The sequence below is a fragment of the Falco rusticolus genome, chromosome 9, assembly GCF_015220075.1.
Source record: "Falco rusticolus isolate bFalRus1 chromosome 9, bFalRus1.pri, whole genome shotgun sequence".
Taxonomy (NCBI): domain Eukaryota; kingdom Metazoa; phylum Chordata; class Aves; order Falconiformes; family Falconidae; genus Falco; species Falco rusticolus.
Window position 1 is genome coordinate 12,197,095 of NC_051195.1, and position 25,905 is coordinate 12,222,999.

Sequence of the window (25,905 nt, forward strand, 5' to 3'; positions counted from 1 at the left end):
GCCTCTCACAGGGACTTGCTGGGAGAGTTTCTTGCCGTTGTTAAGAGCGGGGAAACCCACCTCCAAAACTTGGAGCTTGCAAAATCGTTTCTTTTCTCCACAGCAGTCCAAGTGAGAGTGACCGCTGGACTGATGCTTAGTCACCAAGGGGCAGCCCGATGAGGGTCGCAACCCGTTCCATGTATTTCTCCGCATCCCTCCTCTCCGTGCCGCCAGCATGGCTGGGTGCAGGGGGGGAAAGCAGCCCTTTGAGCCCTGAGGACTCCTCTTGCCCCTGCTTTTCCAGCTGGGAGGTTTCCGACCCCTTTTATCTGTGTGGGAGTCCCGTCACTGCTCTGCTGGATCTGCATGCTGCAGTATGAAGGCTTTGCTCCAGGAGAGCCAGCATCCGCTTTCGACCTTCTGAAGGAGCGGGGGTGCTTGGAGGGGGCTCCTGGCGGTGGCCACCTCAGATAAAGGGCTTGAGCGTTGGAAGCAGTTATTTTCAGTCCCTTTCTAATAACTGGTTTTTTTCAGATGCAAAGATGCGGGATTTGGGTTGGTTTGTTTTTTTGTGGTATTTCATTGGGTTGGTTTGTTGTTTTTTTCCTGTAGCTAGTGGAATAAACACCTTATAATGATAAAAACTTTAAGAACCGAACAACAAGAATGGTTAATGGTTGCTGATGTTTCTTGTGCCTTGTGCCCCCATTCAACATGCTGAATGCTTTGTTGAACGCCATTCCTGCAGGGGCCATAGTTGTGTTAAGGAAAACAGGTTTCAAAGTTAAGGTTTTGATAACCTGTGAGTGCAGCTGAATTTCTGCAGTGAAGGGGGAAAGGAAGGGAAGAATGTGGGGTACGTTCAGGCTCTTAGGAGGAAATGTTTTTGTTCTTGTCTTCTTTTTTTCTTTCCTTTTTCCTTCTTTTTTTTTTTTTTTATTATTTTGTGTTCTGTCTGCAGAATTTGTTGAACTATACTTCATGGTATAAATTGGCAGCATGGATGTTTTGCTATGAAAGTTTATCCCATTAGACATCCTTTCATTATAATCTGGGTAAATCAGCTTTGTCAGCAACATATATTACCCTGGTTGCTGAAGTTGCTTTCCGGGCATATGAGATACTTTAAATAACTGGCCTGACATGTTCCCACCCACTCCAGTTGAACACATCTCCCAGGAAGGCTACAGATACCCTTGACTCTCACATATAAGCCACTCAAAGACAAACTAAAATGGTTTTTTTCCATCTATTTAAAGGAAAGGTGTGTTTTGCATGCACTTTTTGAGAAAGTGGTTTCTAACTCTGCTGGTGAACTGAATGAGGACATTTCAGGCTGCAAATGCAAAACGTGTAGAGAATATAAATACCCCAGTTAGGAAAGGAGGATTGTCTTCTCAGCTGTTCTACATAGACTTGAAAAGATGGTATCGCATGATCTTGCTTCACGTGTGAATATTGTTAGCTCCGTGGAGACCAGATTACAGCACTTTGATCTCTGTTACCTTTTTTGAAAGTAAGCAGTTGTTGACTACATCTTGATCTGGTTTATAGAAGGATGCAAGGTGTGAATTGCATGCAGATAATATTTGCAGATTTCACAGGTACAGAAAATTACAGAAAAAAACCTAGGTTACAAATCCCTGGGAATATAGTATGTTGAATGCACTTTTGATATTTCTGATCTCATGCTCTTATAAAAGCTACATCCCTCTATCAGATGTACCAGGGATGTTTGTACATGACACTTGTACATGAATCAAAGAATACGGATTAGGAGATTGTAATGTGGGATACATATGTGTATGGGTTTGAGTTATGTGTTTAATACCAAAAAGAAAGATTCACTTGGCTGTCACTAGACTTGCATAATGTGCCTGCCCTGACACCCTGCTAATAAGATATTTATACCACATAGCCTCTTCTTATGTTCTGTTCTTTTGACATGCCTACTGTTGTTCTGCATGAAGATAAATATGGAATTTAGCAACTATTACATAGATTTGTATGCTAAATGAACCTTCTCCTCGAAGGATTGAAAGGTTGCAAAAGGTAAATCACTCCCAGCATTTTTCAACAGAAACTTTAAACTTTTTTGTATAGTTCAGTGGAGTTTTGAAAGTTGCAGTACATTACTTGATGGGACTGTTTCACACCACTCCCAGTAGTACCTCCCAGCTCCAAGCACGAGCTAACACGCCAGTCTTGCTCCGTCTTTCTTGTAGTCCTCCTGTTCTTTCCCTGCTGCCTTCCTCTCCACACACACTGATCTTGGAAACGTTGGCAAAATCATTTATTAATCTATTCTGTATTAAGGAAATGTGACTGTAAATTGAAAGGAAGGTAAACACGAAACATTTTGGGTTTTTTTGTATTTTGAAGGGAAATACTGTGTTTTCCTCAGGGAAAAAAAAATAAAATTCTTCTTTATTCTGTATAGTGCAAATTATTTCCTCTCATGGAAAAACAAAATCTTTCAAGTCTAGCATAGAGAATTGCATTTTTCAGCCTTTCTGAACGTCTGGCCTTCCATAGTTTTGGTTTGGGCTTGAAGATACTACTCCGTACACACTCAGCTCTGAAAAGTCAGTTAACATTCTTCTGTTGCCCTGTTCCTGCAGGATGGAGAGTTTGTTACTTTTTAATCACGTATGTATTTAAACATACTTCCTATCAACTTAAATAAGTGCTTTGTATAAATTTAAATCTATTTTGCACTAAAACATCTGTCTGTTAGAGACATATATCCTAATCTGTCGTGTGAAAAAAGGGTCCCAAAATGTTTTGAACTCCATATGGTAAATTCAGTCAATATTCTAAAAATGTTAAAATTCTTTCCTCAGGTCTAAATGTCTTGAAATTATTGCATCATATCACTCAGATGGCTAAGCAGGGACCATGTCTACTATTTCTTGAAGTCAGATTTTCTGTTGCGTGATAGTAGTTATGCAATCGCGTTGGGTGCAAGTGTGGCCACTGTGCTGTACTGAGAGCTGCAAAACTCAGTAAAAGCCTTCCATTCATCTCTTTAGGGTTTGATCTGTCAGAGAAAATGAAAGCAAGAACCTTGTCTAACTAATGATAGTAGTTAGCATGTTAAGAGAGGAGTTTCAAGAGAATGAGAAAATGAAATTCCTGTAGGTAGCTCACTTGAGGCACTTCAATTGAATATAAATATAATGAGTAAAGGCATTCATGTCCTTCCCCAAGTACACTTCCCTTCTGTGATGGCTCAGTGCCCTAAATTCCCATCTTTGGGTTGCCGTTCGAAGGGCACGTACCCACAGAGTGGGCCCCAACCCTGCATTGTGTTCTGCAGCTCTGCCACAGAAATATTGAATGCTACCAGTGATGTTAAAGGTGATATTTACATTTTAGTCTATTTCTAACATTTCTGTCTCTTTTTTTTCTTTTTTCTTGTACATGCTTTCTTGTGTATAGCAGACCATTTAGGAATTGAATTCATGGGTAAGTTTTCATTTCTCTTCCTTTGGCTTGCTCATATTTATCTTGGTGCCTTATCCCAAAGCACATGGAAGTTAATGGGAAGGCTCCCGTGACGTCCATCAGTGGATTTTGGATTGGGCTGCTATTAGATTTACCGGTTACATTTGAAATTATATGAAGATTTATTTTTTCTCTTGTCCACTGCTAGGGGGCTTTAAAACTGCGTAATTATATTTTGGTATTTTTTGGTAGTTAATGAAATGTAATATAAAGATTATATGGCCATATCGTGACATTCGAGGAATAATATTTTATGTGAGATTTTAGGAATTACTTAATGCATGGTTTCATGTAAAGGAAAGTAGATTTTAAATTAGAAATACTTTTTTTCAGAAGTTGGTGTTGATTACAATGTTAAATGTAACTAGGTTTTATGAGAACCATTTCATTAGCTTTTAACAGATAACTCAAAGGAATACTTTGAAGGAAAGGGATAAATATCTGTGATTCTGTGAAATAAGTTAACTTCAAGTTATGAAAAAGCTAAAGCAGGAGTGAATAATTGCTTCTTATAATTTTGGAAAGGAAAAGATGATGTTCTGTTGACTCAATTGCTGCCCTGTAATGCCTTCATAGCTTGATGGAATGATAGGCTTAACAGAGCGCTGCTTCACCTCTCGGCTGGTGATCTGCAGAGAGCATAGGTAATTGCCTTGAGAAGCCAAGGCTTTTCTTCAGCAGAATTAGTGGACTCAAGCATCCTTTGTATAAAAATAGCTTGCATAAACCACTATTCGTGACTGAAAGCACTGTAATAAACAGCTTGCAAATTCACGTTAAAGTCATAAAAAAATTACTTTTAGTGTGTCTTTTCCCTATGTTGAGTTTTACTTAATTTTTTTAGATTACAAACATAAAAATGCGATAGCCTAATGATTGTAAGTAGTGATACAGGGATTTTGTTGACAAGTTGGGTATAAATTGTCATGAAACCTATATGGTAATGAGTATTAACTTCATGGCAGGCTGCAGGAGCAAGTAGATAGCCAGCAGGTTGAGGGATTTTTTCCTACTGCTTTTTGGACTTGTGTGGCATACCTAGAGAACTATTGTCCCTAGTGGTCTCCAAAATCTCATATCACCAAAAGTTTAGTGTTTCATTGCACTTTATATGCATTTTTAAAAGTACCGATGGAATCAATGCAAGTGTTTTCACAGACTTACTGGACAAGAGCAACTGTGAAATGGTTACTTTAAAGGCTCTACATGTATCCCAGTTTCACTGCTTAATTTAAATTTTAAGTAGCAGTCTTGAGGCATATGAATTGAAGGACAAGCAAATACGTAAAGGAGACAGGATAAAGAATATATATAGGATTCTTAAAGTGAGTCTTTCCATAGGAAGCAGGAAAGTGTTACCCAGGAGGCAAAGGTCAATTATTTTAACTATGAACATTTTCGTTTCCTTTTTTTTTCCTTCCCCTCCCCCCCCTCAGATCTCTTTAAGGCTTGAAGTAATGCCAACTCGTGAAGTATTGGCTCAGAGTAGTCTCATATCAGTAGCTTTCTGATTGTCTTAATATTGGAACAGATCTTGATGGTGTAGAAATTAATGAAATCTTATGTCTCAAGCCTGAAAATATTATGACAGCAGTCTAAAATGAGGCTTGAGGTGTTTTTCTGTGGGCTATAAAAAAGCCAGTTCCAGATTAATATGCAAAAGTGAAATGCTTTTGCTACTTAAACCCTCCCCCAATCTTTTTGAAGAATTTCTTAGGAAATGTAGCCACATATGGAATCATTACTGCACACATAGCAAAGTACAAACCCCCACTCTGTATGCAGAGAGATCAGGTGACAATTTACTCATCAAATTAGGGCTACTCATGCAAAGCCTCTCCCATGAGTTTACTTCTGTACTGTAGAAAATTGCGATTAGTGGGAAGAGTATTTTCCAGTTACAAGAAATAACAACATATAGATGCGGCAGAGCTTAGCCTTGTTTGTACATGATCCAGAGAACACGATGTTTTCATTGCATTTGTGGGCTGAGTTGTCCTATGAATTCCATTTCCATCATCGTCTTCCAGAAATTTTGCTTGAAAACCATGCAAGCCTGGATTCCCAGGAAGGTTGAACTCCTTCCACAGTAGATAAGGCTAAAATCTCATGTGGATAGGAACATCTGTCTATAGAGGTGCCCCAAGAGACAGATGAAAGGTACAGCAACTACACATCCCGCTTAGTGTACCTTTGCCAAGGAAAGTAGATGAGCCTAGTCATTTTTTTTGCTAGACTCTCAGGAATCATGGGAGTGTATACACCTACCCAGGCAGTCCTTTCACTGTCCTGTTAAGGATCTGTTGTCCATAAATTTATGTATCCTTTTGTGAACCACTGATACTGTCTTTCCCCACCATCTCCTGCGGCAGCCAGTTCCAGAGGTCAGTAGTCAGAGGCTGTGTACATTGCTTTGCCATTACCTGTTGAAATCTGCTTCCCGCCAGGCCCGTAGCTCTCACACGCAGAGCACAATGTTATGCATTCAGTTTCTCTACCACATTGTTGTGTTAGCTGCTCTCATGTTCTCACACCCCCTTCTCTTTTGGATATCATTAGGTTTATTTCTGTTCCATACAATACTCGATATTGTGCCTTCCCAAACATGAATACCTGAGACTTTATAATTGTTGCCGGTTTTGGTTTGCAGTATCTGTTTCCTTGTATGAATTGCAGAGATAAATGCAAGCATATTAATGTGGCATACCTGTTTTCAAGTGTTACAAATGTAGCAGTTAATGTACAGTTCTGATGTATGCATGTGCAGCTTCTCTTGAATTAAATGAAAGCCAAGTATGTGTTCAAGAGACACTATGTCCTTAAAAATGTAGATTTAAGTATTGTGATCAGAGTGGCCAATCTTTATGAAATTTCTGGTGATAAGAAAATGCTTTATGCTTTCTAGTACCTCAAAGGAAAAAAAAAGTAAAAAAAAAAAAATCTTGTGTTTAATACGCACTTGTGAGAGCTAGATTCAATTTCCATCTCTGATGTGATCTTCCGGAAAGGCTTTGGGCAATGTATTTTAATCTCTTTGTGCCTTAGATTCTCAGGTACAGTAATTCTTGTCAGGCTTTCTGCATTTAGATTCCTCCGCTCTCTGGGGAATCTCTTGGTAGTGTGTAATACAGAAACAATTTCTTCCTTGCAAGAGGGTGCAGATTTCGCTGCCTTCTTGCCTGTGCTCCCTGGTTCCTTGTAATAGAGCAGGGCGGTGCATGGGAGAACAGTGTACAGCTCGCGCAGGGGTGCAATGCACCTGGTCTGGATTGGTGCACGTCTGCATGCTTCCCACTGTCTCACCAGTGATGATGCATGCGATTTTATTTAAATTTCCAACACAAAGGTAAGTGTTATCACTGTGTTCCTACAAACTGGAAATCTACTTGTATTAACAGTTTCATGTCAATGGAAAGCAGGCTGGCTGTTGGTCATAATCATGTGAGGCAGTGAGTTTGTAAAAAAAGAGATTGAAAGAAGCAGCTTTTATTCAATGAGAAAATGGATGTATTCTTAGCATTTGATAGCATGGGGATATGAGTTTCTACAGTTTATTATCATTTTTTGACCCAAATGGTTAACCACACGTAGGACTGAATGGTTTATTTTTGTCTGATGGCAAATTTGGTGAAGAAGAAAAGTACCTCTGAGAGCCAACATAGCTGATCAGGTTACTTACTTTGGTGCAACAGGTAGCAGTTGAAAGCTGAGCTGTGGAGACTGACCTCGTACATGTGGTCCCAGCTGCAGAGTGAGATCGTTGCTTTAACTGCCATGTACAAGTTGATGCAAAAGCCTGAGTGTGATCTTTGGAAATAAGTGTTCTGGGTAAAGAATCAGTGCCAGAGACAAGGAGTCATCAGTTTTACTCGTTTCTCACGTGGAGAATGAGTTAAGCTGTGTTCAGGGATGAAATGTGAAGATGAGCGGGTATTGAATAATCTGCTACAATACATGAACAAACATGAATATTTCAGCAATTCACCTAGTCTAACGATCCAGAATCTTTGTCTTTTTTTATTCTGCAACAGTAATTTATGATGGATACAGTTGAAAATAAAATGCCCCAAGAAAGTGCAACAGGCAAGTCACTATAGTTTTTATGGAAATACAGTCATTACATGAAATAGTCCTCATCCTTAGGCTGCTTAGCAGTTAAACCAGTATCAATGGTGTAAACAATTACGATGTGATAACCTGAATCTCCCCATGCGTGAACTGCAAAAATAATACAGCAGTTGCTATATTTAATCGCTACTTTTAGCTTGCTGATATTTGGGCCTTACACAGGAAATCAATATTGTTCCTTATAACTAGTTATCTTTTCTGGAAAAATCAGAAGAAGCTTTACTGAAGCCAATGGACTATGAATGATATTCACCTTGTAAGTGGTGAATCATTAAATAACATTTAATTGAGCAGACCAATAAAGTAGCTCAAGAATGGGACCCTTTTAAAATCTATATATCACCTTGCAATGACTACAATGTGAAGTGTACTCGGTTTTCTGTACTTCGAGCAGTGGTTAATATTGGAGAAGATGGTGCATGCTTTATTTTCACTGTGCTGATTCATAGTGCCTCCTCATTGTGATAAGACAGTTGTATGCCTAAGACTCCGAGAACACATGATTCAGTTAACTAAATTGACTCTGTGACCTTGTGTCATGCACTGTGACAGAGGCATTTTGATTTTTCCAAACCATAAAATTTGTTGTTGCTAATGGGCAGTATCAGCAAGACTGCAAGAATTTAGTATTTTTCCTGTTTGCAAAGAAATAAAAAGGTAAAGTTCATTAGTTCCTGTACAGCTCACAAAATGTGCAGCTGGTGAGCTGTCCTCTGAAACTCAATGTCTTGTAGCAGCAAACAGACAATGAAAATAAATAACTAGTGTTTGCATGGATGGTCCTAGCCTTAGTTACCGTTTAGCAGCTCTTATCTGTTATAAAACCCTGTAATGCTTCTGTCCTCACTGGAAGAGAGAATGAATGTTCAATTACTTGAGCAAAGAAAAGAATGTATGTATTCTAACGTACCTGTGTTTAAAAAAGAAAGTTCAATTTCCTCTGTATTCCTTTTTTAAAGTATAAAGCAGTAGAGCCTTCTCTGTCAATATGGCACAATGACTGTTTTTATGTGCCTGTTTACACAAAATCTGTTATTAGAGATTCTGATCACAATCATCCCCCAGTACTATCAAAGCATACCTGTAGAATAAATATATCTTTGTTAATCGTAAGCATTTAAAATATTTCATCTGTATTCCTTCAGTGAATCCCTGAAGAACTAAGAGGGGGGTATTCTGATAGGAATTGATACTTGTAATGTTTACTACTATTGATGTCATCACTCCTTGAATCCCTTTGGTCTTCATCCTTCCCCAACTTTTCATTACCACCTTCTGATGTAACCTTTTCAAATTTTGTAAAGGCTTTGCTCTTGGGACCTTGTCTTTCTTTCTGTGTTTTGAAATACCTGTCCTTTTTAAGTATGCTACAAAATAACAATAGTATCCTGAGGCACGAAATGGCTTTAGATCTCCAGCATTTTACGTGGGATTCTTTTAGCTGGGAAGAAGTCATTTATCACTTCTAGAGAAAAGAGACATGAGCACCAGAAGACAGAGTTTTATAGAAACAGTTGAAGCCTATGTGCTATGAGAGTAATGGATGAAGGAGAGGTTCCTCAGGGGCTGGAGGAAGCTCTGCCAATGGTTGTACCTGCTGAAGAAAACATACCTCATAAACAAAAGTCAGCATGCACCTGGTGAACATGTTGCAGGCTGCCTTACAACAACTTAGCGTCAACAGTTTGGGGGATATGGTTTGGGTTTGCTTTCGTGGGAGGGAGAGGTTTATCCCTAGGTATTTTGTGACCTAGCTACTGTCTTGGTTCCATGCTACCATCTTTACTTTTCTTGGTATGTCATTTTTGTGAATTGGCTGTATTGGCACTGAACTGGGTTGGATTAACTTGCATTCTTTTTAAAAGACAAGACTAAGATTTACCATGTGGTTAACTAATGTATGCTGTTAATTGCCTGTAGTGCTTTGTCAAATTAGTAATGCTGTGAACTGTGTGGATGAAATAGATAATATTAATGTATGTAACTTGCTCTGGTGACCTTCCTCGGTGTTTACTTTCTTCTGCTTTCTCTAACTGAAGTTACTAACCATTTGTGTTGAAACTTAAAGAAAGTAAAAAGAAAAAAAAAACCAAAACCCAACAACAGACAGCACAGCATGTTGACATTTAGAAACCCAGAATTGGTTCAGGTTTCTCTGTTTTGCTGGGAGCTGGGTTGGGAGGAGGTGCTGGTTGCATTAAGCAGGCTATCAGTCTGTAAAAGTGGGTGTATGTCATCAGTAATGCTACATATAACCATTAGTCTGTCACTTCCAATGTGAATGTGTACTGTGCATCCTTATGTGCTGATCAGGTGGTAACGTCAAAGTCTTTTCTGTGGATTAGAAGAGAGAATTTGTGAAGCCTTAAAAGCGGATATTGTATACAAGCCTCTGGGTAAGTTTCCATTTAACTCCTAGTGCCAGGTACAAACCTCTTCTGCATGGTGCTGGTTACAAGAACATTCATGCTGTATTGTCACCTCAGGGAGAAAGGATGCATCCTTCGAGGCTGGTCTTCAACTGAGGACACAGCATCCCCTCTGCACACAGAGGGGCTTTGCTGTATTCTGTCTGTATGTATGCACATAATGTGTACATTCTGGTCTGGGATTCGGCATGTGCCCTAGGTTCCTCTGTGGCTGGTGTATCTCTGAGGTAAACACTTTTTATCATGAAATACAGGTAACTGGATAGCACCAACATGGAACAGACAGCTGTCTATATAAATACGGCCTTACAACCGGTCAGGCTTGTAACCTGCATTGTGAATGGGGTATTTAGTTAAATGCTCTGCTGGGTGTGAGGAACTGTTACAAATGACACCACAAGGATATGCTAATGCGATTAGGTGACTTGCATTGTTGAGACTTCACTCTTGGCCTTGTTTGGGCTCCGTTGCAGTTTAACCAGATGCAAAAATGTGTAGGTGGTGATTTGTATATATTGTACGCTACTGAAACAAGCCTAGGTGAACAAAAAAAAGCCAAGACCTGCATGTCAAAGGTGATGGTAGAGACAGCTGCTGGAAGACGTGCCAGGGAGACATTGTATTTCCAGTTGAGAGGGGACCTGGGAAGAGCTTCATAGTAGTAAGTACAATCCAGACATACCCATGAGAGCTTGGGAATCCATTATTAGGCTACTAGGGTGAGGTTCTTTTTTCAGTAGAAGGTTGTTTTCTGTGTACTGAAGTTATCTTGCCACAGGAGAAGCAGCTCCAAGTGCCCAAGATGTGCCATATTTACATAGTCATGGTGAATCAGTGTTACTTTGTCCTTTCCTACTTGGAGGTGTTATGTAGATGTCAAGTCTCATTCAATAAATGATGCAAGGATTCAGCAAGCAGAAGGTAAGTATCACAATAAATGTTCCATGACAGTGGTGCGCTTGTAATGTATATTATGGTTGTATAGAAAAATTGATGTTTCTGACAGTGAACTAAATCTTTCTGTGTCCTCTATGCCTAGAATGAGTAGAGACAGTGTCCTGCCAGTAATTGCTGGAAGCAGAGGAGAAGGGTAAGCAGCGTGGAAAAATTGACAATGCGCTATGTAAAGCACTAAAATATTTTTTCATGTACTTCTTTTTCTTTTCTTTTGCAGATGCTGTAGGATATTGGCATGTGGAGAAGAGCAGAGATATTATTCCTACTCGGGCTGATTGTTTTTAATAAAGTTATTTTTATGATAATTGAAAATTGTTTCATTTCCTGTCCCCATTAACTTCAGTTTATCCCCATTTCAAAACTAACCTGTCTGTGCTGAAAAATACTGTTTGTCCAGTTACCCAGGGTATCTATCAGTATTTGCTTCTGACTAGACAGCCCAGCAGTTATCTGGGAAACCAGCCTGAGCAGCAGAAAAGGAGGGGGGGGGAAAAAAACAAGTAGTTTGTGTTAGTGTGCGTGTATTACTCTTGTGTGCTCAGTTCTTAACAACAGTTTAAATAATCACAGAATTGCAAACTGTTGCATGCAGATGAGAGACAAGCTTTTTGGTTTACCAGTGCTGACTTCTCATCTTTGAATGGTAAAATTAATCGCCGTGAGGTATTTTCATTTAGTATGGATTCACGATTTTCAAACACCGTTTGGATCATGTTCATGCAGTTTAGTCACTGTGGTTATATTTATTGTCTCAGTGACCCAGTAATTCTCATCTGAATTAATATGATCCTTTTCTGTTTCTGTGCTGTTAATTATGTACTACTCCATACCTACATTAGCAAGTAAACTTCATTGTAATGTAGTATTACTCTGTGGTTATTCTTTCAGGTCTCTTGGTAATTTTGCATTTCACATTCAAATAGAAAGTAAAATCAAGATGGAAATACAGAATAGTAATCTGGTAATGAAGGAGCATAAAATGTGACAGTATTGAAGTTCTTAGCAGAATTAACTGAATCAATTTAGGGTCTTCGCTATTTGACAGTGAAAAAAATATATAAAATCCACTCAAAATAACAGTGAGAGGAATTAGAAAAAATTAATTAGACCAAGGAGTCTGTAGAGGAGACAGATGTGAGAGAGAAGCAGTGTATTTACAATTAGGAGCATTGATAACTTCCATTAGCAGTTTCCCATACATTGTGGTTTTCGTCATTGAAATGATGACCTTAGTCTCCAAAAGTACAAGCTTTTATATCATGAAGGGGACACGGAATTAAATCAACTGAAGAATTTTCATACTGCAGTGCTGAATGCTGCCCTGCTTAAGCCTTGCCACCGTCGTGTGCGGTAGCCAGCTACACTTGCAGCCTTCTTGCCAGTCTGCATGAGATAAGCACCAAGTCCTTCAGTCCTGTAAAGACTGAAGTGTCTGTGCAAGCCAAGAATAATTAAAACTGATGCCTACAAAAACTCTGGGTCTTTTCAGTGCGTTAGTTGACTGGAAATTTTGAGAACTGCAGTTTTGAACTTGATAACAGTTACTTCTGTCTTGCTCATTTAGAATTCTGACAAACACACAGAATTCAATGGGTATTTCAATATACTTTCTATCATTTCTAATATAATCTACAGAACTTGAAATCAAGATCAAGTGTGTGACTGGATTCAGTGAGCTTGTCCTTTTCAATGATTGGGTCCAAATCATCTAAAACTGAAAATCAGATAAATCCCTTAACGATAGTTGCAAAACCTAGTATGTATAAGTAATTTTGTGTAGTTGTGCAAAGCTAAGAGTATCTTCCTTTGCTCTCTTGAACTTCCATTGTTCTTCCTACCCTTTCTTTTTTGTGCCCACTTCATTCTTGTCTTCTTTCTGTACCCCTGCAGACTTTCCTTTTATATTAGTTTCATAAATTTACTGATTAATGTAACTTTCTCTGTTTATGTGGTGTTGTTTACAGGAGTAAATAAAAATCAGTTGTAAGCATCGCAACTGCTCTGTTTAGCTTTAATGGAGAGCATGACATGCAGACACTGCAAGTTTTACTCGTTTATAATTGTAATGTCCCCTCCTGTATCCAGAAGTGATACAGCATTTGAAAAATGGGAGTTGCAATATACACTAACTTGCCCAGTTTATAAAATATGAATGCTTGGAAAATGAATACGGCAGAGTTAATACAGTTAATCAGCTTTAGAAAAACAAAAATAAGCATTTATCACTGTAATATACACTTGCATGGGATATTAATGAAAAATACCAGCTACTTTGTTTTCTGTATTTATTCTACACTTTGCTTGTTACTCCGATTCAAGTAATTTAAATTTGTTTTCAGGATAAGGATGATTTACTTCTGATGAGAAAAGTTTAGAGGTCTTTATGCCATGTTTTTCTTTGAGTCTGCAAGGTAAGAGTCTATGCACTGGACATAGTCAGCTGCGCTGGAAATTTTATACATTACAATGAACTGACAGGATAGACGTTTAAAATTGTCAAGCTATCAATAGTTTTAGGTAGTGTATTGTTAGAATTTGTACAATAAAAAAAAAAAAAAGTTTATTAAATCCTAGTCAATAACCTGACTCAGTGAGAATAGCAGTGTGACTTCTGCTGATTTTGCTGCATGGTTTCTTTGTACTTCTGTACTTTGGGTAATGTGCTGAAGACAAAAGCAGGGAATTGTCCTCAGTTAACTGTTCGTTTAATGAATGATGAAGACAAAAACACCAAAACAAGTAGTTGTTTTATTTCAGTTTGTTTGTTGGGTTTTTTTCTTGGAAATCTCTCTAGTGTGCTTTTAAAGTTTCTCTTGACTGATGAGCAGTCTTTTTTCAAGGTAAGGTAGTACCAGAACATCTCATTCTTTCATTTAGTAGTAAATCTTGTCTTGAAATAAGATGGCTGACCATCAGTGGGAAAAGGTGAGTGAATGCTATAAAAATCCTACGAAAACATATCGAGCCATTTTAAATTAATTTATTCCAAAAAGTGTCCTAATGGTGCACTGGAGAGAAAAGGTGAATGTACTTAAGTTATGCCGTTTCTTTGAAGTTAAATAGCCATTCATGGGTTTTTTTCCCCAAGATTACTTATTTTAAGATACATGTTCTACTCATGATTTTGCTCCAGTAAGATTAATTACCTCATGAAAACCTCAACAAAAATATGGAAATTCTCTTACATGTGAATGGTTTGCCAAATACAACTAGTGATTTGTGAGAACTACACTGGAAGGGCAGTATCTTACTTCTCACTGTTGGGTCAAAGTTTCTTAATTGACTGTGATGCAATTGATGTGGATAGAGGACATCTGAAAGACAATTCAGGTGCATGCCTTGTCATCAGTGCTGCTTTATTCAACTTCTATGGCAGGTGGTGTTCTGTTCAAAGGGTGAGTAGTGTAATGCCATTGGCTTGCTTTTTCAAGTAATTTTTAATTTTTTCTGTATCTTTTAGTACTTGGTAGTATTCATGTGTCAGCTATTTTTATCGTTCCGTTGCCTCAATACCTTTATGTTCTTTAGCATCTGTAGGCCATGAATCAGTTCATTAATCATCCTGTTCAGTCTGCCTATTCGTGTGCAGTGTTGATCTAACGGTCCTTGTGCAAAGAAAATGCAGAATCACCTTTAAGTTTGCAGCTGTAACCCTTAGTGTGACAAACTTGCTTGTAAATACAGGATTGAAATGTGTTCCAAATACCTTACTGCATGTCTAACCCGTGTCCTGGATTCTGGTGGTACTAGTTTACCCTCTAACCTGTGGAGCAAAAATGGGGGCATAGTCTGTTCCTCTTTTTGGTGCTGTGAAGAATGTGGTGGGGAAACAGTTAACTTTTTAAGAAGCCCATTCCCTGCCCCCTGCCAAGTCCTCAGTTTCCCCCATTATTTTATAAATTTAAAGCTTCAATTTGAATTTGTTGCATTCCTTCTTTCAGTACACTAATAAAAATTCATGAAAATACCAGTATATGATTTACTTGTCTTGGAATTATCTTCTCATAAATACATCCCATGATGTAACATTACTGTGTTTTTCCCATTCTGTACTCCTTATTCTTTATAGTATCAAGGTGTGTACCATCAATCGTTCAATTTATCCTTTTGTCATCTTTATTGCTTGCTCAGTCTCTTTGATATCTTCATCTTATCCTTCATTCTTTTGCTCTCAGTGTTCTAAAAAATATTGATGCTTGTGTTGGTAGCACAGCTGTGCTGATAGACCTGCTTGCAAGGTCTTCTGCTGCTCAAAGGAATCTGACCCTCACTGTCATTACTCTTGTGTCACTGCTCTTGAAAGAATAGCTTTTTAGCTATTTACTTCATTTAGGTGTTTTTCCTTCTATTTTTCATTGTTTGGCACAGCTCTGTTGCAGCCATCTCTTGTTCCCCGATTATTTTGGTATTGCTATTACGTCTGCTGTTAATGTTACCTTTTTTTTTCTTTTACCAAAAGTCTGTAATGTTAAATTTTCTGAATTATTCATAAGTCCATATATGAACACCTGCATCTATTATTCAGAACTTCTTATTTTATTTCTTTTAGCTAGAGCCTAAAACCTCTTTTAGAATTCAATAATAAATGCTAGCCTTCAGTTTTTTCAGAGTTCTTTTTGTGACCTCGTGTTTATCTCCAAGGTCCCAACTGTCTTTTAGTTATTTGTGAGGAGCACTGCAGTGCAAGGATCTACACACTTGTTAAAATAATTTAGAGTATTCTTTTCCTCTTTGCTATCTCTGTCTTTATGCACTAACCTCCATGTGCAATGTGTTTGAAGTGGCTCCTGTTCTGGAATATATTATTTACTAGCTATTATATATTATTTACTAGCATACAAATCTTTTTTTCTCTAATTCTTAATCTATTATCTGAGAATATTACTTGATACTTATTCCCTTTTTAGCATTAAAGAGGTGGTAATTAAAAAAAAAAAATATTCCTTTTGGTTTATGCCACCTATTTATCTCCCTCATGTACTTTCTTATTTCTGTTCCCCACTTCTCTAAAACTTCCGTCCTCTAGAGCATTAGTTGGTGTGCCTGTGAGTTTTCCTGTTTACTTAAAAAGTATTTCTGGAATGGAAGTTGCAGAACCACTGAATAATTCAGGGTGGAATCTGAAGACCTGAAGGTCTCTAGTCCAACCTGATGCTCAAAGTAGGGTCAGCTCATGTGCCACCAGGTTGCTCAGGGCTTTATCCAGCTTAGTCTTTAAAAACCAGGGACTATGTGACTTCTCTAGGCAACCTGTTCCAATGCTTGACTGTCCTAATGGTAAAAGATTTTCCTTATATCTAGTTAAAATGTCTCATTTTAATTTATCATTTGTGCAGAAATATTCTGGAATTATGTATTTTCTGCTGCTTGATAATTTATATTTCAGGCAAAAAATTGCTTACTGATATTTAATTATCTGCTTACTTAGAATGCTGTGCTTCTGGTTGGTAAAAAAGTATTCAGTCTTAGTTTTGATAGTCCTTCTTTTCCTGCCCTGTCCAAACTACACTAGTCCTCATTTATTTCTGCCATTTTACTACTAGAAAAAGTGTGTGATATAATTCTAAAGTAAATCTCCCTCTGTGGCTTTTTAATTTTCCAGACCTACAGTATAATATTTTACCAGCTTTATGCAAAGGCAGGTTTTATAATTAATGAGCTGCAGGACATTTTTTTAGGTTAGATCATCATAACTTAAAAGCTGTGAGGTGTCTGTATTTTAGATGTCTTTGCCCATGTAGTATAGGCTTGTGATATAGAGAATTTCTCACTTAGTATCTGATTTCACATTAAATTCAGTATTTAGGCAAAAATGTAAAGAATTAATTGGAAGTATTGAAATTTCTAATGGCCACAAAGAGAAGCAAAGCAGTTTAACAATCTTGACAGTCAGTTTACAGTAATACAGTATGTAATCTGCTGTGATTCCTGATATTTTAACACAATTCAGTCACAGAAGTGCTAGGATTCACCATCAGGTTATCCATATTCTTTAAAGACCTTTTGTACCTCTCTTGGCACAACAGAATTAGAAACTGTTTGAAACAGCTTCAACAATGCAGTCTCATCTTCAAAGATCCTTAGTAAAAGAGTTATAAACTTTAGAGAATGCCATCGAATAAAAGTTGGAAAGGTATTTAAAGCACAGGCCTAGTTTTAAGCAAAAATACATTTTATTCCATAAGTGCTTTTATTGATAGACTTACACTTTTGCAATAGACCAAATCAGGAGCATAATTATGAAAGGTAGATTAACAGTCAGGATTGACTCATCCCTCAGAGTTGAAAATCTATTGTTTCCTTTTATTCTGTTTCCTTTCTAACATTGTCTATATTGATTTAATGGAACTGTAAGAGAATTTCAATAACTTTTAGAGTAATTAAAATGCCTTTTTAGATAGTATTTATTTTCATATCTTACTCATCTTTGTGGTTTAGTGAATATTTACATAGCAAATATGACTGTAGTGTTATTAACATGTTTTGCGTAAGGTGTTTTATGCAGTCATTCCTCTACACTGAGATGCATCTATTCCATTTCTATCATGAATGGTGGCAGTGAATAAGCGACTCAATAAAACCAAGTGAAGTTAATAGACTACTCTTTCTTTTCTCATGTTTCTATGCTGATGCTATCAGCAACAGGAAGAAAAGACTAAGGATCTCCTTTTAGGCACAACTTCCCTTTCCTACATCATTTAACATTTTCTCCAAACTTCTTTTTAGAACACTTTGCATAAAGTAAGATGCCTATAAAAAGGTGGTTTGCTTATTAATTATGATTATTATTTCATTATGTACTTCTGGTAGCACCTAAAGAGCCAGTCACTTCTCAAACAAAACGGGGCAAGGATGGGTGCACTGCACTAACCTAAGAAACAAACACAAGAGGTTATAAAATGTCTCAAAATGGGTAAGACAGCAATATAACCTGGCTCTTCTAGGTCAATGATCTGACTCCCAGCATGAGAATATTGGAAGATTCAGAGTTATGTTGCACAGATATGCTCATGAAAATATGCAGATGCTCATGAAAGTGAACATACTTGGGTTTAACCTGAGATAAGAATGCATATTGGCTATAAGCTTGAGATATTACAAGCCCAAGTGAAATATGTTGTGAGATCAAATGATAGTAGCTGAAATAAAGCAGATGCAAATCCTGACTTCTAAAATACCCTAAGATCACCTTATGAGTGATCACTGCCATTCTGCGTCGATGTTGCTGAACAACTCCAGTAATGCCTTCATATTACACTTCCCCATTCATACCATTTGCTGTCTTATTTGTGTTCAAGGTGGTGGTGTAATCTCTGGCTTTTGTAACAGAGGAGGTGGGTAACTCAGCCTTCCGTTGATGAAATGAAAGGGTAATGCAACTTTAGGGAGTCATCAGAAATACTAACTCAAACCCATCACCAAACCCACACTATAGCAGGAAGATATCTTTATACTTTGGGACACATTTCTACAGTAATTTAAAAGGTATATAAATCAGGAATGATGTTTTACAGAAGTGATTGATAATCTGGTTTAGTTCATTGTACAGCCTAACAGATCAATAATTTGGGGTTTTTAGCTCTGCAGTGCCCTAGCACTGTGGATTAGCTACTGTAAATATAATTTCATAATGTGCTCTTGTATCTATTAATAATGCATTAACTTATGCAGAAAACTACAATAGTACAAAAAATGATCTGATTGAATTGGTGTTTTTCTTAATAGTGTGTTTACTCGAAGTAAATATGGAAGAAAAAATTTCTTCTCAAGAAGTAGTGTCTAAATTAAAATAAAATTTATAACACAAAAAATACTGGTTTCACAATGCAGTGTGTAAGTTCCAGTCAATTCGTGAGCAAATATAAATGTCCTAAAATTGGATTTTACTCTTACTGAGATATCTGTAAAATATACATACATATTTTTTTTTTTTCAAGCACTTAGAACGGATGATCCTTCCATTATTTCCCTAATTTTACACTACACTAATGCAATGCAGCATTATTCTACGGCAATTATTTGCTGGTACTAATCTAGATCTTCAGTGTTAGAGCTGGGTTATGAACGGATGATAATCAGACATTTCCTCTACCATAATTATTCAGTACTGTTCTTACCTTGATCTATGATATTTACATTTGAAGTCATTTACACTGATCGATTCTCTGTATAAGGTGGGCCTTTGAGTATCCTTTTGTGACAAGGTTGGTTTTTTATGCTGGTCATGTTAGCTTATGCTTTTTTTTTTTTTTTTTGAATTGCAAGGAATATATTTTGCAAGTCCATCAAAACCATAACTGAATTCCTTCTATAACTGTAGTGCCTTTCTGTAAAGCCTTTTGTTATTAATCAGAGATCTTTATGCTGTTTTCGCTGTCTTCCTGGCAATGCAAATGTAAGTATACATTAACCCTACTGTTGTGAGGCTGATGATTGTTCCTAAATTCTCACATCATTTTAGACTTGTGTGATTTCCATGCCTTCAAGATTAAGTGCTGTGTTGAATAGTTAAGTGGTCATTTTGATTTCTTCTTTCTGTGCCACAGACTTTGTAAACATGGCCATGGCCTGGCTCTGCCAAAGTAGCTTCCATATGATTATCAACTGGTGCAGCTAAGTTTGTTGAGCATCTTCCTTAACAAAAGGCAGAGACAGGATTTACGTTATAGGTTATGTGGTCTAGATAGTCTTTGAGCACTTACAATTGATTCTTGAATATCAAAATGATGAAGATTTCGTAGGATCACTGAAGCATTTAGGTTGGAAAAGATCTTTGGGATCAAGTCCAACTGTTAACCTAGCACTGCCAAGCCCAACACTAATCCGTGTTCCTAAGCACCATGTCTTCATGGTTTATAAATAGCTCCTCAGGCAGCCTGTTCCAGTGCCTGACCACCCTTTCGGCGAAGACATGTCCCCTCACACCCAATCTAACCCTCCCCTGGTGCCACCTGAGGCTGTTCCCCTTGTCCTGTCACTTGTTACTTGCAAGAAGAAACCAACACCCACCTGGCTACAGCCCCTGTCAGGCAGCTGCAGGGAGCGATAAGGGCCCCCCCGAGCCCCCTCCTCTCCAGGCTGAGCCCCCCCAGCCGCCCCCCATCCCACGGGTGCCCCAGCCCCTTCCCCAGCCCCTGCCCGGCTCTGGACACGCTCCAGCCCCTCTGCGTCCCTCTGGCCGTGCGGGGCCACAGCTGGACACAGCGTTCCAGGGGCGGCCTCGCCGGTGCCGAGCGCAGGGGGACGGTCCCTGCCCCGGGCCTGCTGGCCACGCTGTTTCGGGCACCAGCCCGGTGCCGCTGGCCTCCTGGGCCACCTGGGCAGGCGGGGGGCTCCTGCCCAGCCGGCCGCCAGCCAGCCCCCCCAGGCCCTTCCCCGCCGGGCCCTTCCCAGCCGCTCTGCCCCAGGCCCGCAGCTGCCCGGGGCTGGGGTGACCCCGGCGCGGGGCCCGGCGCTGAGCCCTGGGGAACCTCGTACGAGTGGCCTCGGCCCCTCGGCCCGGCCTGCCCAGCCCCCCCTGCAGAGCCCCCCGCTCCCCAGCACATCGACACCCCCAGCTGGTGCCACCCGCACACTGGCTGGGGCAGCGCTCGGTCCCTCGCCCCGATGGTCCATGGCGACATGAACCATGGCCGGCCCCAGCGCTGAGCCCTGGGGACACCCCGTGTGCCCCCCGCCAGCGCCAGCGGGGTGTGACTCCATCCCCCACCGCTCCTGGGGCTCGGCCGCCAGCCGGCTTTTAGCCCAGCGCAGAGCACACCCGTCCCAGCCATGGGCAGCCGGTTTCTCCAGGAGATGCTGTGGGAGACGGTCTCAAAGGCTTTACTGAGGTACAGGCAGGCAACACCCACTGCCTTTCCCTCACGCACTGGCTGGGCCATCTTGTCGTAGAAGGAGTTTGGGTTCCTTAGGCAGGACCTGACCTGCCTTTCATAACCCCGCAATGGCTGGGCTGGGTCCCCTGGTTGTCCTGCATATGCTGTGTGAGGGGCTCAATAAACTGCTCCATAACCAGGCTGAAAGGCCTGTAGTTGCCTGAATCCTCCTTCCACCCCTTCTTGCAGCTGGGTGTCACACAGGCTGACCCCCAGCCTGCTGAGACCTCCCCAGGTAGATGGCTGATAAATGATGGAGAACGGCTTAGCGAGCTCCTCCGTCAGCTCCCTCAGTACCCTCGGGCAGATCCACCCGGTCCCATAGATTTTGGTGAGTAAGAGTGGGTTATAGAAGTAAATATGCTCTGAAGAAAAGAATATTTTTTTTGTAAGTGGAGTGTAAGAAAGTTGTGAAATCTGTTCCAGCTGCTTAAATAGGAACAGTTTTGCAGATTGGAAATGTCAATTTAAAAAAATTCTTTCATATTTTAATAGTTTTAAAAAAATGTATTCTCTCCTTAACCATGATAGGCAGTTAAAAAGAAGAAAATAATATGGGGTTTTTTGTCCCTTTCTGTTATATGTGTTGATTTTTTTTCCTTGTAATTTAACTTGAACGTAAAAGGACATAATTATTGTCATTATTGTTACTTTTCATTTTCTTCAGCAAGTGATCATGCAGTAAGATTTTTTATACATTATGTAGTCTGAGTGCAACTGTGTGACTTTTTTTATTTAGCAACCCAAAAGAATTAATCATAGAAGATCTTTCCACTTTGGAAACCAAAGGTAACCCTTTATGCTTTTAGTGACTGTAGTTTTATGTTAGGTTTGGTTGGTTTAAAACTTTTCTTACAGGTATTTGATGGTAAAAAACTCTGCCATCTTTGGTCATACCTGACCTGTCCCGTTTAGATGCGAATAATACAGAGCAATATGTCAAAGGCCAGAGTAATCCCTTACACAGCCGGGGGCTGCCAGCTAGCAGCCAGTGTTTCCACTAGGTTTAATGAAAAGGTGAGCTGGTACAGTAGCACAGATGAGAACAGAAAAGAATTGCAGTTGGGTATGAGTTCATTGAAAGAGTATGGCAAGAAACAGGTAAAGAATTGTGACCTTTCCTAATTACTAAGAGATCAATCTCTTTTTGAAGAATTTGATTCTACTGTATTCCTCGATATAACTGTTAGATTTCTGTTGCACAGTACGATAAAATACGTGGCTGCAAACTGATTTGAAACTGTGTAGTTGGTGAACAAAAGTTATTTTAGATGGCACATGCTCTCATTTACAAGTTGACTGAATTGTCTCTGAAATTAATATGTGATTAAAAAAAATCAAAACCATATTTTTGTATCCTAGGTAGCACAACAGATTCTAACTTACACTTCTAAGAATAATTTTCAAGAAGTAATGTAATTGTGGTTTGTTTCTGTAACATGGTGCATCTTTTATCGTTGCACCTGCTTCCTTTTACACTGGTGGGGGAGTGAAAGATGCAACCTGCAAATGCACCTACGCCTTATGAATATTTGTTAAGTGGCTAACTGTAAACACATGACTATGTAAGATGAAACAAGGTTTAATTCCTGACAGAAAATCTCAGAGGAGTCGTTCTAAAATCAAAAGCTTTGTGGTCTAAAATACGAATCAAGTAAAATGAAACCAAGTTATTAAAAGAAAATTACTGAACTTATGGGGTTTTTGTCTGTGGAAATACCTAAGCTAGCTATCTAGTGTATAGTTTCCTCTTTTGTTTTTTGGAGTTTTTTGTTTCCGTATTCTACCTTCTATTTTTGCTAAAGCATCTACACAAACATATAATTAAAGTTACTTTTTTATGTGTTATACAAAAACACACAGAAGAATCCCTGTACTGTCATTCTAATCTAACCTACTGATGTATTCATGCGTCATCTAATAACACATCCCATTTTGCCCAGGCACAATTATACGAATTTATGAAAGTACATTTTCCTTCCCTTAATGCTATTAATATGGACAGTTGCGTTGTGGATGCTCTGCTGCTTGTTTCTGTTCTCTGAACAGAAAGCAGGAAGGAACCATTTCATGATGTCTACTACTAGAAAATACTACCAAGGAAAATGGTTTCTCACTGTAAATTTAATCATTCTTGGTTAATTAGTTTGTTATTACTCTAAAAATCTAAAGTACCATCCCAGTAAGACGTTATGCAGTTCATTATTTTAATGTTGTTGAATTCGAAGACCTCAGCGCCCAAGATGAACTTGGTCGTACATAGTCCATCGCTAGAGAAAGTAAGATCCTTCCAGTGCCTGCAAGGTCTGGCCATGCTGTGACAACCATAGCCTAAAATTTACTTCCTTCTCTATGAATGGAGGGGGATGAGGTGAAGGCAACTTACTGATACAAGGATGCCTTTTGATTTTTAGAGGACTTTGTAGAAGGGTTTGCAGTTACTTAATAACAGTACCCAACTGCTTTGCAGGGTGCCTTTTTACGTCCTCGTCCTTCCTTGAAGCAAAACATCCATATGCTCAGCAGCTTTCTGACTTCCTCTTGCCAGTCTGTGGTGTAAGAACACTTTGGCAGCTGTGCTTGTATTCCTAAAGAGGCACAAGTGCTGTGCTGAGTAGCTGAGCTGCTCACCCACTTGCCACACATGCCAAAGTACGTGCACATGTACCTCCAAGGGTAGGTCATAGGTAGGTATACAAGGTAGGTATTTTAATGGTCGTAGTAGGTTCAGCACTCGCAGGCAGAGTTGCCAGCCTTTTTGTGAAACTGCTGATAGATACTTTCTGGCTCAGCATAACACATCTCCGTAACTGCCTGATAGGGAATATGCACCGATTGCTCCTTTATGACTGTGTATGCCCTGGTATCTGCCTCGTTTGTCTTAGGTAGGGATAAAAAAAACAATTGAAGCTGTGTTCTGAACCACAGGGGTACTTTTATAAAAATAAGCAAAATCCATTTATTTTACAGTAACTTTTACCATTACACTTGGTGTTTCCAAGAGCATTTGTTACGAATACAATGAAAATGTTCTATCGTCCCAAATACTGCATGTGATACATCTGAGCCCTTCGCTTTGCTGCTGTGCCTTTCTGCACCTACTGCTAATTAGCTGCTTTTTAGGAAGGAGACAAGTAGTGTCTGAAAAACACCCTCATCTGCTGGATTACTTCCCAGGGTTGTTTGCTCAGCATGGAGCATGATGGATGGGGGTTGTAAAATGCTGTAATTCCTCCTGTTGACCCATGTTTGTACGTCAAATCGATTAAGACAGAGGCTGATGTAGGCAGGAAAGGTAAAGTTAAAAACAGGAAAATTCAGCGCCTCTTCAAGAAAACGAGAAACCACTTCAGCTGTTCAGGAGGCAGCATACTCAGCTGGAAAGGGAGCAGTGCTCCAGTGAACCATTGTGATTCTGTTGTAGAGAAAAAGTTTTTTTTTCCTGTTGTTACCCTAAAAGTGAAGTCTGGTAATGAAGGTCCTCATGGCAAAAGTGTAGCCAGGTGTTTTGTTGAGGAAAAAATTCAGTGTTACAGCCAGTCTGAGTCAGAAAATCAGTGTCAGTCTGGGGGGAAACATCAATGAAATGTGCCTTTTTGTAAATGATTAGCAGACAAATGCATGTTGTTCTAGTGTGGATGGTGACCTGTTGTACATCAAACTATTTCTGCAAGTTTCTGCATTTGCAAACACAAGGAATGCTTTTCTGGCTGTTCTGTAGGTGAAGTAGGAGTGTTTGAATCAGAGCAGTTCATGGCTTTGCATGGTACCTTGTAAATGCAAAGTTTCATACTGAGTTTTAATTCATTTTGCTTTTCATGTGATAGTATTTCTTATTTGTGCATCTTTTTATAGGTATTTCTGTTATTGAAAACTAAGTCATATTTTTTTTCCTTATTTAATTTTTGTGACTCTATGCATTCTTTTATTTAGATGTCCAGTTTGCCCAGGTAAAACTCTTACATATATATATACACCTCTTGTACTGCAGTTTTAACACTAAGTGTATCATTATTATCTGTTGGGCTTTATTAATGGATAATTATGTTGAATATTTACCAGAAGGCTTTATAGGTTTTCAACATACAAGATTATTGTGTTATAGAATTCGAAGCCATAAAAGCAGTCCAGTTTTAAGGGAAAATGTAAAGTTAATCACTCCTCTCCATAACTTTCACAGAAAATAGTTGATGCTACATTTTGATAGCACATTTTGGAACATCATTAACTTTCCTGTTTCAACAACAGGAAATTTTAAGGCACTGACCCCAAACTACTTATCAAAGTAAAATTTCCAAGCTGATGTTGAATCAGAGGTGTTTTACATATGGAAAGAATATAACATATAAGAAACAGGACACTGCAGAATTTATAATAAAGGAGATACTAGGGAAACCATTTATCTGCTTATTCATCACTGATGACTTGTAGAGTGAAAGCATGCTACATGGTGCATGGAGCACAAACTGTACTGTACTCGCAGCATGGAAGAATAAAGCGACATCTAAAGAAATACAGAAAAGAAGTGTGCATTTATTAAGTCTCTTTAATAAGTGAATGAATCTTGCTGATAAGAAGTGTCATGAACCTTCTCTGTACAGATATGTTCATCACCATAGAAAGTACAGCTGGAATTTAATAAGAAGATTTTGCTGTTGACATTGCGAGAAGGCTTGATAAATACTCGCTTCAACAGAGCTATGCTTACTTACTCCCTTTGAGGACCTGCCCCTCTTGCTTTAATTAAAAAGCAGCAGACAAAATCTGACCATGCAGAGCCTGCTCCATACCAAATCCAGAGTCACAGTGACTTCTTCATGCTCAGTGTAAAACTGACTTGAGCAACCATGTCATGTAACTAGATCTTCTGCAGCGCATTCTGAAAGGCAATGTCATGGGAAGAGCATCTCAGAAGATTGTGAAAAAGCAGCAAAAGAAGCAATTACAGCATTCATTTTTCCCTTTTATTGTCTGAGTCGTGCCAGAAATGTTGTTCGTGAGCAACATTTAATTAAACCGTTATCAAC

At 39.0% G+C, this 25,905-nt stretch overlaps 1 protein-coding gene across 1 annotated transcript in view; it reads left to right on the forward strand.

Annotated features, from left to right (window-relative positions):
* Nucleotides 1-25,905, forward strand: part of NRG3 (neuregulin 3) — a 419,699-nt gene that overhangs the window by 339,870 nt on the left and 53,924 nt on the right. The window contains exon 4 of the mRNA XM_037400881.1: nucleotides 3,424-3,450. Within this exon, the coding sequence (XP_037256778.1) occupies nucleotides 3,424-3,450 (27 nt within the window). The remainder of the gene's footprint in view (nucleotides 1-3,423; nucleotides 3,451-25,905) is intronic.